Below are 14,925 nucleotides of genomic sequence, written 5' to 3'. Positions count from 1 at the left end.
TGTGTTGAGATGGCAGAGTCAAAGGTAGAAGCTTGGGATACCATTTGGAGGACTATTGCAGTGATCCAGGTGAAGGATGGTGGAAGATATGGTGAAAAGCACTCATATTCCCCATCTATTTTGAAGACAGAATCAACAAGATTCCCTGATGAATTTAATGTGGATTATGCAGAAAGAGGGGGCTTCTCTGGTAGCTCAGCTGGTAAAGAATCTGCCTGCAATGCAGGAGACCCTGGTTCAATCCCTGGGCTGGGAAGATCCCCTTTTTTCTTGCCTGGAGAATCTCCATGGACAGAGAAGCCTGGTGGGCTACAGTCCATGGGGTCACAAAGAGTCAGAAACGACTGAACACCTGCAGAAAGAGAAAAGTCAAGGACCATCAGAAGGTTTTACGCCTGAACAACTGGAAGGATGGAGGTGCCATTAATGGGGGAGGATAAGAATGTGGGCAGAGCTGTCTTGTGAGGAGAGGATCAGAAGTTCATTGCTGGGAGGGAATTGCCTTGTGGTCCAGTGATTAGGCATCTGTGCTTCCAATGCAGGGTGCCCAGGTTCAATACCTGACTGGGGAAACTCAGATGGCACAAGCTATGCAGCATGGCCAAACTAAATAAATAAAATTTAAAAAAATTTTTTAAAGAAGTCCATTGTTTAAAATACTACATCTGAGGTGCCTATTTGATATGCTAAGAGAAAATGTCAAGAAAATGCTGGAGATACAGTTTGGCATTTGTGAGAAAGATCTAGAGTAGAAACGTAAATTTAAGAGTAATGGGACTGGAGATGATGTTTGAGGCTTTGGGATTAGGAGATAGCACTCAGAGAGTGAATGTATAATGCATACCAATCACGAGTGCTTATTCTTAACATAAAATCTAACACTGAAAATCTCATGGTGATTTTATAGCAAAATCAATTGGAATCTGAGTACTAAAACTTTGCTACAGCGTTTTTCATTTCAGTAAGAGCCAGCAGTAAAATAGAGTGTTGAAAGCTTGAACTATGTCACTAGTTAAGTGTCAGTTTTGTCCCTTTCTAGCTTTGTGACTTTGGGGAAATTATTAATAATTTCGCTGAGCTATAGGTTTCTCAGCTATAAAATGACTGTAATGGATGTAGAATTTTTGTAAGATTTCAAGGCTGTAATCATGTATTTAGATCACAAGCACAGACTTCATAAGCCATAGTGTATCTTAGCCATATTACCATTATTATTGTTGTTATTATTATTACACTGAAAGTACTGTGTTTTCTTGAACTCAAAGTCCATTTGTTTTGAAATCACTATCTTAAACCACTGCCTAGGAGTTAAGAGGAGTCAAATATCTAGAGTTAATGCTCTTGATTGAGCATTTTTATTCCAGTGTTTACATGCATATCAATAAACCACAACCTGTTCCTAAGAGGAGCTCTTAGTATTGCTCTCAGGGTAAGGCAGTTATGGAGATTTGCCGAGCATTTTGGGTTGTCCAGAGCTAGGGATTTCACAGTAGATTAGAAGGCATTTATGCAGGTCCAGTAGGAAGACTAACATTCCAGGCATAGGGCACGGCAAGGAAGTATGAAGATAGTCCAGTTCACAGGCTGAATCTCCAGTTTGGAATTACTGGAACACAAAAGGAAGAGAGGGCCTCAGAGGGACAAGGTCAGTGGGGTAAACAGGAACAAAGCCGTGAATGGTGGGCAACAAGGAGCCTTTTTTTAAAGGTTTTTGAGGCCAAGGAGCAGCATCCTCAGATCAGAGTTTTGGTTTTGGTTTTGGTTTATTCTTACGTTTTGGCTATTTCACACAGCACGTGGGATCTTGGTTTCCCAACCAGGTATCAAACCCATGCCCCCAGCAGTGGAAGCATGGAGTCTTAACCACTGGACCACCAGGGAACACCCCCAGATCAGAGTTTTGACTTATTTAAAGAAGTCAGATGGAAGCTGTAAGCCCCCAGGCTGTTACAGTTTCCCAAAAGAGAGGTAATACTCTGAATAAATATAGCATTAATTGAGTTAAAGAGGAGAGAGTGGACATCAGAAATATCCAGGGGTTAAAACCTCTCCTGACTTTGTGATTATACCTGCCTTTTCTCCCTCACACAATAAAGCCAATGGAAAAAGAGAAAATATTTTTAAACACAAAAGTGTGAGGTTTGTAGTAGAAATCAGATAGCAGAGGTCTATTCACCAAGGATTATCTCTGTCTCTTTCTATTATGTTTAGATAAATTAATAAGATCTTTGCGTTCAGGGAGATCGAAGGGATTAATAAGCCTCCCTTTCACTGAGCTCAGACACAAGCCAGGCCCCAGGGAGAGAGCTGCCTGCTGAAAGATAGGCCACCCAAGGCCAAGACTGTAACTCTCTCAGGAATCACAGCAATCTGAGGCTTAGCCAGCCCCATAGCCCAGCAGGAATTGGAGGAAGGTCTGTATAAGAGAGAGAGACAGAGAGAGAGACAGAGAGAGAGTGTGTGTGTGTGTGAATGAGAGAGAGGGAGAAAGAGAAAGTGATACAGAGAGACGGAGAGCAGATAGAAGAAAAATGGAACTGTGACCCTGGGTAAGCACCTCCCCTTTTCTGATACCCAGTTTCTTAATGACAATGAAATAGTCGATCTCCATGAGCTTAGAGTTCTTTTCGACTCTAGAATTATGTGGTATTTCCAGACTGTATTTAGAGAGAATGTTACCAGACTGTATCTTGGGCATTTGTATGTTCAGAGTTGGTCTAGAGGAGTGCCTTCAAGTTTTTTGTTCCCATAACCCCTAAAGAATTTTGAAATATTACCTAATTCTCATCCACTTTTTAGTCAACACCTAAAATTCTTTATGATAAGCTTTAGTAGTTAGCATATAATTTTGGCATGAGGTTTGTTTTATACATCTTTAAATACCTTCATTCTTATATACATTCAAATACATTCAAATCTTAGAGCTTTACCTCATTCGTTTTATGAAAAATGTCTGCCATGGAATTTTATTGTCAAAGGCAGTCCTCGCCGCTAAGCCATCAGCTAAATCAGACTAGCTTTTTATCAGGAGTCCTTCCATAATTCAAATAAATGTGTTAAGGCATGTCTCTGTAACAGCCTGATTACTTCTCCTGTCTAATTCTAAGAGAGATAGAAAGACTATAGATGGTGGCACTAGTGGTGATGATGATGATATGGTTGGGGGGACGGGTCTTCTCCTGTCCCAGGTCTTCTCCACATGGTTCGTTAGGGGATGTAGTCTGAGGGAACATCAGCTATCCAAGGGAAGCTCCTCCTGTGCCAACTGCAGAAGGAAAACAAGACAAGCCTAACCACAGGAGCACATTTGCAGACTTGCTCGCATCCCCCAACACCCCATTGGCCAAAGCAAATTAGCTATGCAAAACCAACGTCATGAGGCGGGAAAGTACACAACTCCTATTCTCCTGTAGGTATAGGGGTTGGGGAGGCGGAGGAGTAGTATATAATTTAGAAAAACCAAACCTACCGTAATAAAATAGAGTGTCACTTTGTGTTATAGAAATACGTGCATATGCAGATATAGAAACAAGGGGCACCAGAACAACTAAAATACTGAGGAGTAGTATTGTTGCATTATAAAATTGGTTCTACCTCAGCCTTTTATGTGCTCAGTTTGATTCTTTGGGTAAGCCCCTTAATTGGATCTCTGCATCCACACACACACGTGAAGTTATGAATAGAATTCACATGGCCAAACAAGATGTCTGGTGCTGAATATGAAACCTCAGTCACCAAGAGCCAGTCACACAAATATAAATTATAAAGACCAAATCTATTTCATTAAGTATATTAAAATGTAGTCAGGATTCCCATTTTTCTTTGCACATGATGACGAGCAATAGTGTGGATAATCTAAATCTGTAGATAATCCCCAAAGTCTTTATACTGACTTTAGATTTGATGGTAAGATTTTGTGGTCAGCAAGATTTAGTTCAAGCAAAATTAAAATTACAATGCTTTGCATCCCCAGAACAGACATCCAGCCAACAAAGACAGGTGGCCCAGAATTAGAATTCGGTTGTATATAATTGAAAGTTGATTTAATGATTAAATTAAATACAATTTGTAAATCACTTTCAGAGTTTCTGGCACACAGAAAACATTCCATAGATGTTCATTAATTATTTCTCCCCGTATCTTTTCCTTAATAGAACAGAAAGATCATGTTCTTAACCAATTTCTTCAAGTGGCTTGTTGGGTCATGGAAATAAGAAAACGTTCGGTTTGAACTCAGTTTTTTTAATTTAATTAAAACTGTATCTCAGTTCTTTTGACTATTTGTATGCACTGCTCCTAGCTGATTAGAATAAACTGAAATTCCCCTGATAGCGAGAATATGACATTTAATTAAATCAGCAGTATACCAAAACATTTTGTTCAGCTGTAGATTTATATTGCTTTTTAGCAGATCCAAGTTCTTATCGTACTTTGTGTTCCAGCTGCTTGTGTCCAGTTTTTGAATTTAACTGTGTCCTGTTCATAATCATGCCCACCCCTTTAAGGATTCATAATTTATGATAATTAAAAAGTAATTGTAATTAATGCTTAATTAAAATTATTTTTTATTCCTATGAGTGGCAAGAAATGTTCTTTTCAAAGATGCCTTTAAATTGTGTCTATAAGTTTCTTGTTGACAGTGGAGTGGGGAGCCATTCCCTTCTCCAGAGGTTATTCCTGACCCAGGGATCAAACCCAGTTCTCCTGCATTGCAGATGGGCTCTTTATCTTCTGAGCCACCAGGGAAGCTCATAATATAACTTATCTCCTCATACTGTGTATAATGTAATTAGAGATAGCAACTTGGCAATGCAATTTCATTTTGTGAAATGAGAGCAATAACCAGGCAAACATAACCTAAGCATGATGGTATCAAGTAAAATTAAGTAGATCTTTATTTTATTAGTTAGTAGTAATATTTTGAATGTTCTTCAAATTTCTTTTGCTCTCCAAGTTTCATTTGGGTTGTTGATGTCTTTGTTTAATTGCTATGCATCATGTCAGAAAATCAGTTTGCATCAACTTAACCTATTAATGGCAATCTGAGAGTAATACTTTTCTTCTTGTTCTAGCTGCAAAAAAGATAATTATTAGTTACTCAAGAACAGTTATGTTTTATGAGTGTTAATCCAGTTGTCATCACCAATTAGAATGATACTCAGATGTGTTCTTTCTATAAAACTTTGTAAGTAATAAAAAAGAAAAAATAAACATAAAACATTAATTATTTTGTAAGTTTTACAAAAATTGTATAACTTTTGCATAATAAAAAGGGAAAACAATTCTATTTATCACAAGAAGATTGTCTCTCTTGTTACATAGAGTTTTAGCAACGTGAATATTATGCTCTATAAACTGGCTACACAGGAGGAAAGGGAGTATCTCTGGTTTTGATTCCACCTGGACCTTAATTATAGAAGTCATTTATGCAGACAACTATTTTATGATATTTGTATGTCATTTCAATTTTTTCTAATATTTTCTTTAGAAACAGATTTTTTTAACTGTTAATTACTCAATAAGAATTATTTGCAACAAGAAATCTGTAGTGTTTTATTCCTATCAAAAAAAATCTAGAAATGTTATTGTGAAATAAGACTTATTTCCCTCTCTTTTTGCTGCTTTCAGCTGTTCAAGGATCCAGTGTTATTTTCCGAACGGTGGAAGTCACGTTACACAAGGAAGGAAATACCTTCGGTTTTGTAATACGAGGTAGGTGGCAGTTAGAACCATCAGATATTCTTGGAGAATTTGTCACTGAACTGTTGGGAGTAAACTAGAAAGTCATTTCAGAAAAACTGATGTTTTCAGCGCCTAAAGTAACCTTATGGCTTCCCTGGTGGCTCAGATGGCAAAGAATCTGCCTGCAGTGCAGGAGACCCAGGTTTGATCCCTGGGTCAGAGAGATCCCTTGGAGAAAGAGATGGCACCCCACTCCAGTGTTCTTGCCTGGAGAATTCCATGGATAGAGGAGCCTGGTGGGCTACAGTCCATTGAGTCACAAAGATTCGGACACAACTGAGCGATTAATACACACACACACATTACCTTGTAATTTTGCATCCATTTTTCTTTAAAGAAACAAAGCAATAATTGGGAATCTAAATGGAGTCCAAATGATCTAGCTAATTTATTTCAGTTCATTAATACACAGTAAGAAGTCATTGTTTGTAAACCTTGTCAATTCATAGTTATCCTGCGGCTTTGCCAGTTGTCAACATGTCTTTTGCATCCCTTATATATTTTTCTATACCATTTATCATTGAGTCAAAAATGTTTGTGAATATTGCTTGATTTTATTGAATACACTAGGGTTCAGTAACTTTGTTTAAATTATTTTTTCCTAAAGTGCATTCTGTTATTGTAGCTTCCTAGAAAGGAACTGCAGATAATCTAATCCCTTGAGCACTTTGGTACATCAGTCCATCTTATTCTTGAATGATATTAATAATAAATATTTCAGGTGAAATTTTGTCCACAGTTTGTCTACAGGACCATTAATTCTGAGCTACAATGCTGGCTTTTAATGTTTTCTTTTATTATTAGCAATTTCATCCTTAAAGTCTACACGTGCATTAACAACTCAGAATTTCTAGTATGACAATGAGGTTCAATAGGAAACTAGGTAAGCATCAGGAATTTTTTTTAATATTTCCTGATTTTTTTTTGTTTTTACGTATTGCATTTTGTACTTCACCAGCAGCAAAATTCTGTCAACATTTTTGACATTAATTAAAATTAACTAAGCATCTTAAGAAATAGACAAGCCTCAAGGAATGAAGGAGATGTATTCATTATACAAACTTGCCTTAGATGCCTAAGCTTTAAGCATTAGGTTCAATTCTGTGTCAGTCATGTAGCAAATCAATCAATCAAACATTCATTAAGGACATGTCACCATGTCGGCATAGGGCAGAATACTGTGGAGTCATGAGACAGAACCCTGATCCACAGGGAATTACAGTTCAGTGAATTTTAAGACATAAGTTGATATAATACCCAAATGAGTATTAGAGAAAACAGGCAACTAGGATCCCACTAAGTGATTTAGACCAGTAGTTATTATGCTTTACTGACCCAGTCCTACATTAGGTAGGGCCACAAACCCCAAGATCATTTACCTTAACCATTTTCAAATTTCTGTGTAAAAAATTAGATGAATGTAATGAAAAGTCAGTGTACAAGTAATTTTAGCTTGGAGGGTGGTATATTCAAATCTAGTTTTTCAACATAATATGAAAGAGAAGTGCACTTGAATCACATGCTTATAAGTCTAATTATTGAAATGCTGCGGTAAAAAATACTGCTGGTGCAGATATTCATCACTAGTTGCTGTCTGGTTAATCAATAACAAATCAAATTGCTAATGAAAGAGCTAAACCAACAGTAATTTATCATTTAAGAACTAAAAAGAATAGAAGCAATTTCAGTCTGCAGTCACCTCAAGACAACTGATGGTATGATGGTAACAGATGTCCTTCCCACCATTTGCAGAAATTTCAAATATCTGTGTGTTCATGCTTAGTAAGAGTTTTTAAAATATGAGCCTAGACACCTACCTACAGTACATCGTAGGCATTTAATAAATGAAAGAATGGATGAATGATGCCTAGATTTGTGTGGATATCAGACTTCTTGGTATTATACTAGATATAAAACCTTAGTAATAATGAGCCAATTTTAGTTTATGTCACCCAGTCATGTCCAGCTCTTTGTGGCCCCATGGACTGTAGCCCACCAGGCTCCTCTGTCCATGGAATTCTCCAGGCAAGAATACTGGAGTGCATAGCCATTCTCTTCTCCAGCGATCTTCCTGACCCAGGTATCAAACCTAGGTTCTCCTACATTGCAGGCAGATTCTTTACTGTCTGAGCCACTAGGGAAGCCCTTTAGTTTATGAGTACCAGGTTTTTGTAGGTTTTAATAACTTCCTTAGGATGTTGGTTGAACACAAAAATTTGTCAAATTTTGCATAATTTTTAATGAGCATAAATAAAGAACTTATATTTGAAACCAATTTGAGGCCCATCTGGAGGGTCTTCATGCTCAAAAGGTGGCCAGTACCCATCCCTTAAGAGTTATTGGTTAATCGCAAAGAGAGTTGCAGAATGAAAAAGTACTGTGGATAAATGCTGTCATGGCACATAAGATGTTATGGCATAGGTGGGATATGAGCTTAACTTAGATCAATGGGGAATACCAGGCCAGTTCAGGAAGGAAGGAGAGGAAGATATTGCAGATGAAGCATGTTCATTTAGTGCTAGAGAATTTCTTCTTACTCACTTAGGATGGATCTTTTAACAGTAAGCCAGGCCTTTAGCTGATGAATTGAATTACCTTTCTCATGCTGTATGTCATGATTCAAAAACCTTGACTGCATAAACAATAGAACTTTGCACCCATAAAATAAAAAATGATGTTCCAGTCTCGATCATGGAGAGTTAAATTTCTGTTAATTCCTTTGCCACCAAGCAGAAGATGGTTTAGATTAACAGGAAGAAAATCAATGAACTTATTTACAAAACAGAAATAGAGTCACAGATGTAGAAAACGAACTTATGGTTACAAGGGGATAAGGAAGGAGGAGAGATAAGTTGGGATATTGGGATTGATATATACACACTACTATATGGGAAATGTTGTTCAATTGCTCAGTCATGTCTGACTCTTTGCAGCCCCATGGACTGCAGCACACCAGGCTTCCCTATCCATCACCATTTCCCAGAGCTTGCTCAAACTCATGTCCATCGAATTGGTGTTGCCATCCAACTATCTCATCGTCTGTTGTCCCCTTCTCTTCCTGCTCTCAATCTTTCCCTACATCAGGGTCTTTTCCAATGAGTTGGCTCTGAGCATCAGGTGGCCAAAGTATTGTTACCTATATGTCAAAGTATTAGTTACCTATATGTAAAATAGGTAACTAATAAGGATTTACTGTATAGCACAGTAGGGCTTTCCTGGTGGCTTAGAAAGTAAAGAATCTGCCTGCAATGCAGGAGACCCGGGTTTGATCCCTGGGTCAGGAGAATCCCTGGGTTGGGAGGATCCCCTGGAGAAGGAAATGGCAACGCACTCCAGTATTCTTGCCATGGAATTCTTGAATTCTGTGGACAGAGGAGCCTGGTGGGCTCCAGTCCACGGGGTCACAAAGAGTCGAAAACTGAGTGACGAACACTTTGACTTTCACTGTGTAGCGCAGGAAGCTCTACTTAGTACTCTGAAATGACCTATATGGGAAAAGTATAAAAAAAGAGTGGGTATGTATATGTATAGTTGATTCAGTTTGATGGACAGCAAAAACTAACACAACATTGCAAATCAATTCTAGTCCAATAAAAAAATTTTTAAATAGATAACATTTTGTGATAAATTAAAAAAACAGGAAAAATCACTCTACTACTAATTTGCTTTTCACTTTGGATGAGGCAATTTCTCTAGTCATTTTCAACTGTAAAAATGTAGCTTATGTGTACTCATTTAACATATGGAGCCCAAATTCAGATTTGGTCTACATCGTGTCCCTGGCATTGATACTTTTAATAAAGCATGCCAGGTGGTTGATGTTAATGAGCAGCCAAGATCTAAAATACCAGTGGGCTCTGAATGGTCTTTATTTTGCTTTATAGCTCCAAACATTTAGCACCTAAGTAAACCACAAATTAAACTTGGCTCATTATTTCAAATAATGATAAAATGTCACATATCAAGTAATTTAGAGTTACCTTTCTCACATTTTGACATGTATCTACTGTTAACATACTTGTATTTGAACCTTCAAATCAAAATAGTGGAACAAGTTTCTTGCTGCCTTCAGCCTTTATCTTTTTCTGAATCAAAACCCTTCAAAGGAAAGTAAACCTATCTTTTTATAATTACCTTGCAAAAAAGAAGTTACATGATGGTATTTATATAAATATGGTTAAGCATGTGCTGTAATTTATTGTCATAATTTTCATTAAAAATTTTCTTCTGAGAAAGTCATGAATTTCCTATTTTGAGTCAGGGGGCTCAAAGAAGCCATCAAACTGAATTTAAAAAAAAATACTGAAATGGAGCTTTTACCAATCAATCAGACTGAATAAATCACTTGTAATAGAAATGAACATAAAGGAAACATTTGGTTTCATCAGGAACCATGAATGCCTTTTAATTTTTCTCTTAGGCTAGGTTCTTTTAAGTCAGCCTCTCTACCTGTACCAAATATGTGAAATGTCAGTCTGTTCAACCAGGCAAATATTAAAGAAGAAGTTCTTAATGGTAACATTAATATTTATCAAATACTGGCGAACTAGAGACCATCCAGATGGGTGGCCAGGATGGTGATGTATGAGGAAATCAAGTCAGACAAACAATAGTGAAAAAAGTGGAAATGGATAGAAGATGGTTTAAGATGGCAGGGTAAGACAATCCTGAACTCACTTCCTCCCACAAATACAACAAATAGACAGTTACATATAAAACAGTTTACTCTGAGAAGAACTGGAGAAGTAGCTGAATTCCTGCTTCCCCCAAAAGGATAAGAGGGCCATATCCAGACAGAGACTGTCCTTCAGGGCTGAGATAGCTGTTTTGCATAATAATAGAAACAAACAGAGAAAGTCAAGCAAAATGAGGAAACAGAAGAAAATGTCGTAAACGAAAGAACAAGGTAAAACTTCAGGGGAAAAAAAAAAACCTAATGAAATGGAGAGAAGTAATACACCTGATAAAGAGTTCAAAGTAATGGTCATAAAGATGCTCAGCAAACTCAGGAGAGAATGAAGGACACAGAGAGAACTTCAACAAAGAGAAAGAGCATGTAGTAAGGAACCAAACAGAAGTCATAGAGCTGAAGAATACAGTAAGTGAACTGAAAAGTACACTGGAGAGATTGAATAGCAAATGAGATGAAACAGAAGAACAGGTGAGTGACCTGGAAGACAAGGTAGTAGAAGTCACTCAAACAGAATAGAAAAAGAAATTTTGAAAAATGAGGATAACTTAAGGAACTTGTGGAACAACATAAAGCATACTAGCACTGACTTCATGGGGGTCCAGAAAGAGAAGAGAGAAAGAGAAAGGGACAAAAAAATTATTCGAAGAAAAGGGTCACTAAAAATTTTTCTAACTGGGGGAAGGTAACAGACATCCAGGTCCAGGAAGCATAGAGAATCTCAAACAAGATGAACCCAAAGAGATTCACACCAAGATCATTGTAAGTAAACTGTCAAAAGTTAAAGAGAGTATCTCAACAACAGAAAGAGAAAGACCACTCATTATATACAAGGGAACTCCCATAAGACTATTAGTTGATTTTTCAGCAGAAAATTTGCAGGCCTGAAGGAAGTAACATATTCAAGGTGCTAAAAGGAAAAAACTTCCAAGAATACTCTATCTGGCAAGGTTAACTGTCAGAATTGAAGGAGAGAGTTTCCCAAATAAGCAAAAGCAAAAGTAGTTCATTACCACTAAACAGGCCCTACAAGAAATGTTAAAGAAACATCTGTAAGCTAATTAGAAAAAGGCCCTAAATATATGAGTATAAAGGCCCTAGATAAGAAAATATATGAAGGAAAAAAATCTCACTGGTAAAGTCAAATATATGGTAAAGGTAGTGGATCAACCACTTACAAAGTGAATATGAAGGTTAAAAGACAGAAGTAGTAAAATTAGCTATAACTACAAAGATTAGTTAAGGGATACACAAAATAAAAGGATGTAAAATGTTACATCAACACACATTAAATGTAGGGGGTGCTAAAAAGGTAGTGCTTTTAGAATGCACTAATATTTTGAACACCCCATTTTCAATGGAGGCCACTTTGGCCATTTGAATTTTTTTAATATTGGGATGTTTTTTCTTTTCCTTTAGTTTTTGCTTCAGTTCACATTGTAGATTCACCTATATTATATCCCAGGTTGGTTGGCATCAGGTATACCCACCTACACTTTGTTCATAACCAATAGCTGCTCTCACTGGACTAGTATTTGTAATTACTTGATGTAATTACTATCATTGTAATTACTTAACAGCTCTTTACTAGCTGTTAAGCATTTTATAGCTCACCCCTGATTAGAGCCACATATTTATTTAGAAGTGAGGAAATGTTGACGTCAACAATATATTCTATATAAAATAAATAAGATTTTTATTATGTGTCAGAGAGAAAGCATATATGTTCCTTCACACAACAATGAAATGTATTTCAGTTTCTCCACTGGCATTTTGTAAGTGAATTTTTTAATGGAAGCAATAAAGAGTGTTTTTTAAAGCTGTATTCCTTTTCTTTGCTAGGGGGAGCACATGACGATAGAAATAAATCGCGTCCAGTTGTGATAACTTGTGTTCGTCCAGGAGGGCCTGCTGACAGGTAAACTTCTTTCTGTGTCACTATCCAAATGGACTAAATGTAGCTGGGCACTTTGGCAGAGAAGTTGATGAATTAAAAATTTCATAGTAACAAATATTAAATAAATATGTTGGAATGTGAAAACAAAAGCATTCAGGCTGAAGAATCAGAAGAAAGTAAGTTTGACCCCAGATTCAACGCTTACCACCCTATGTTTTTGGCGTGTGACTTAACAGTTCTCCACTCAGTTCCCTCCAAATGTAAAATGTAGAGGATAACGCCTACTTTTCAAGGTTTTTCATTTTATTAAGGATTAGAGATTGATGGTGCATTGCAAGGGGCCTGTCATACTGGAGGCATTTAATAAAAAGCATCTGGCCCTTTTACAGCGGGTCCTTGAGATGTATCTTTTCCAATTGCTAATCTCCTAACCTGGAAAGATAGATGATGAGGTTCTGACTCTAAATATTGCAGACATCCTTGTCATGATTATTATGCCTTGATGATGACTATGAATGTCAGAATAGAAGTGATTTTTAGTAAAAGGGAAGGAATATTGTTGGTGTTAGTGTTTCTTCCTTGCTAATTTGAAGATTTCCTACATAAACCTTTTAAATGGGGAAGTCCCAGATGAACACACAGCTTAGACGTCTCAAGAGATACTTGTCTTTGTATTAACTTCCCACAGCAAAAGTCTGCTCCACAATGGGAGGGAATACAACTCCTGCCACTGGATAGGAGAGGAGAAGAGGAAAATGCACTGATTACCCCCAACTTGGCACAAAATGTTTCAGCCTAGAATGGATTTTTTTAAACCTTTCATAAGCACTAGATAGAGCAATAATAATAGTAAATACTGCTTGTTGAGTGATTACCATGGGCCAAGAACTGTGCTAAATACTTAGCAGACATTATCTTATTTTATCCTCACAACCATTCACTAAATGAGGTATTTTTATCCACATCTACAGATGACTAAACGGAGGAACCATATGCTTAAATGACTTGCCAGCCAGGATAGGAATTTAGATTTATTTTCCTTCAAAGTTCATACTCTTAGCTCACTTTTTTTAAAAACTTGAAGTTTAATATAAAATGAGAATATATGAAGACACTTGGGTTCTCCCCTATGCTAAAGTTATTTGCCTTTGTGGAGGATAATACAAAGTCAAAATTCCCAGGGAAATTTTGTTGTTGTTGTTCTTGTTGTTTTCTTCTCATGCTTTTTTTGTGAATTATTCTTCCTGAGGCAAATAAGAATATTTCCATTTGTTATTAATATTGTGAGTTGGGGTTGGCAGAAATGTCAAGAGCAGCCTCCTAGCTTGTGAACATTTTACCAAATTAATGTAAAACTAAGGGAAACCCTGGTGGCTCCAACGGTCTGCCTGCAATGCAGGAGACCCAAGTTTGATCCCTGGGTCGGAAAGATCCCCTGGAGAAGGAAATGGCAGCCCACTCCAGCGTTCTTGCCCGGAGAATTCCATGGACAGAGGAGCCTGGCAGGCTCCTGTCCATGGAGTCGTATAGAGTCGGACGTGGTTGAGCAACTAACACATACAAAGGAAACCAAAAATTTTAAGATGAAATTTTAGAGTTAAATTACATGGAGAGTTGTCTTGGTGAAAGATGTCTAAGACATCATTTTTATTCTTCCCAAAGCCTAAGCTTGTAATCCCCGCATTTGATTTTCTCTTCTTTGTTGACTCTCCCTCACCGGAGGGCTATTATCTGGAAGCCTCTCTGGCTGCACTTTAGTGATGTCAGTAGTGTGCTGAGGCATCTTCTCCCACTGCCTTGAGTGTCTGTGTCTACAGAAGGGAGAAAAGTATTTGCCTGCCTTTTCCAGGGAATATGAGACTGAATCAATTTAATGATCATCAAATGGCCTTATAAATCAGTAGGAAAATGTAGAGACTAGGGAAATTTTTCACCAGCGTTCTCTCTCCAGCTTGGGTTCACTGGTGATAAATTGAATGGAATCAGCAGGCTTTTCTGCTCACCAAGCTTTGGGAAAATAGGTGAGTGCTATTTCCTGGGCTTTAATAAATCAATTTTAGACATTTGGGCACAAGAAAAAAAAAACCTAGAAAAGAGATAATGTGCCTTTATTACTCTTGCACCCCAAGAGTTCATCGTGGGTGACTTGGTTATTTGCTACTGTGTTGTTATTTTCTTATTACTGATTTTCATATTGCAGCAATTTTCTGTTCAGGGTTCCTTCTATTAATGTCACACGTGATGCTTAGAAGGAAATGCAAATGGAGTGGACGGTAGACTGTGTATGAAAGAGCCACTTTGGCTAAGTGACTATTAATGTTAAGCCCCACAATGCTAAAGTAATGACTGTTTCTTTATTCTCCCTTCAGAGAGGGCACAATCAAACCTGGGGATAGGTTACTCAGTGTGGACGGAATTCGACTTCTTGGAACCACGCATGCTGAGGCCATGAGTATTCTCAAACAGTGTGGGCAAGAAGCGACGCTGCTGATCGAATATGATGTCTCGGTCATGGGTATGTCGGAAACTGAGGTTGGGATCTGGAAGTCGACATCATGTCGCTGTCCATTGCTGATAAGCCCCTTTGGATTAAGAA

General features: G+C 37.5%; 1 protein-coding gene across 6 annotated transcripts in view; it reads left to right on the top strand.

Annotated features, from left to right (window-relative positions):
• GRIP1 (glutamate receptor interacting protein 1) overlaps positions 1–14,925 on the top strand; it is a 718,721-nt gene that overhangs the window by 560,926 nt on the left and 142,870 nt on the right. For all 6 annotated transcript variants that reach the window (XM_043446768.1, XM_043446765.1, XM_043446770.1 and 3 more), the window contains exons 5-7: positions 5,629–5,712; positions 12,275–12,350; positions 14,699–14,844. In XM_043446768.1, the coding sequence (XP_043302703.1) occupies positions 5,629–5,712; positions 12,275–12,350; positions 14,699–14,844 (306 nt within the window). The remainder of the gene's footprint in view (positions 1–5,628; positions 5,713–12,274; positions 12,351–14,698; positions 14,845–14,925) is intronic.

The sequence above is a fragment of the Cervus canadensis genome, chromosome 25 (genome assembly GCF_019320065.1).
Source record: "Cervus canadensis isolate Bull #8, Minnesota chromosome 25, ASM1932006v1, whole genome shotgun sequence".
In the NCBI taxonomy this organism is placed as follows: Eukaryota; Metazoa; Chordata; class Mammalia; order Artiodactyla; family Cervidae; genus Cervus; species Cervus canadensis.
This window is presented reverse-complemented; position numbering and strand designations above follow the sequence as displayed.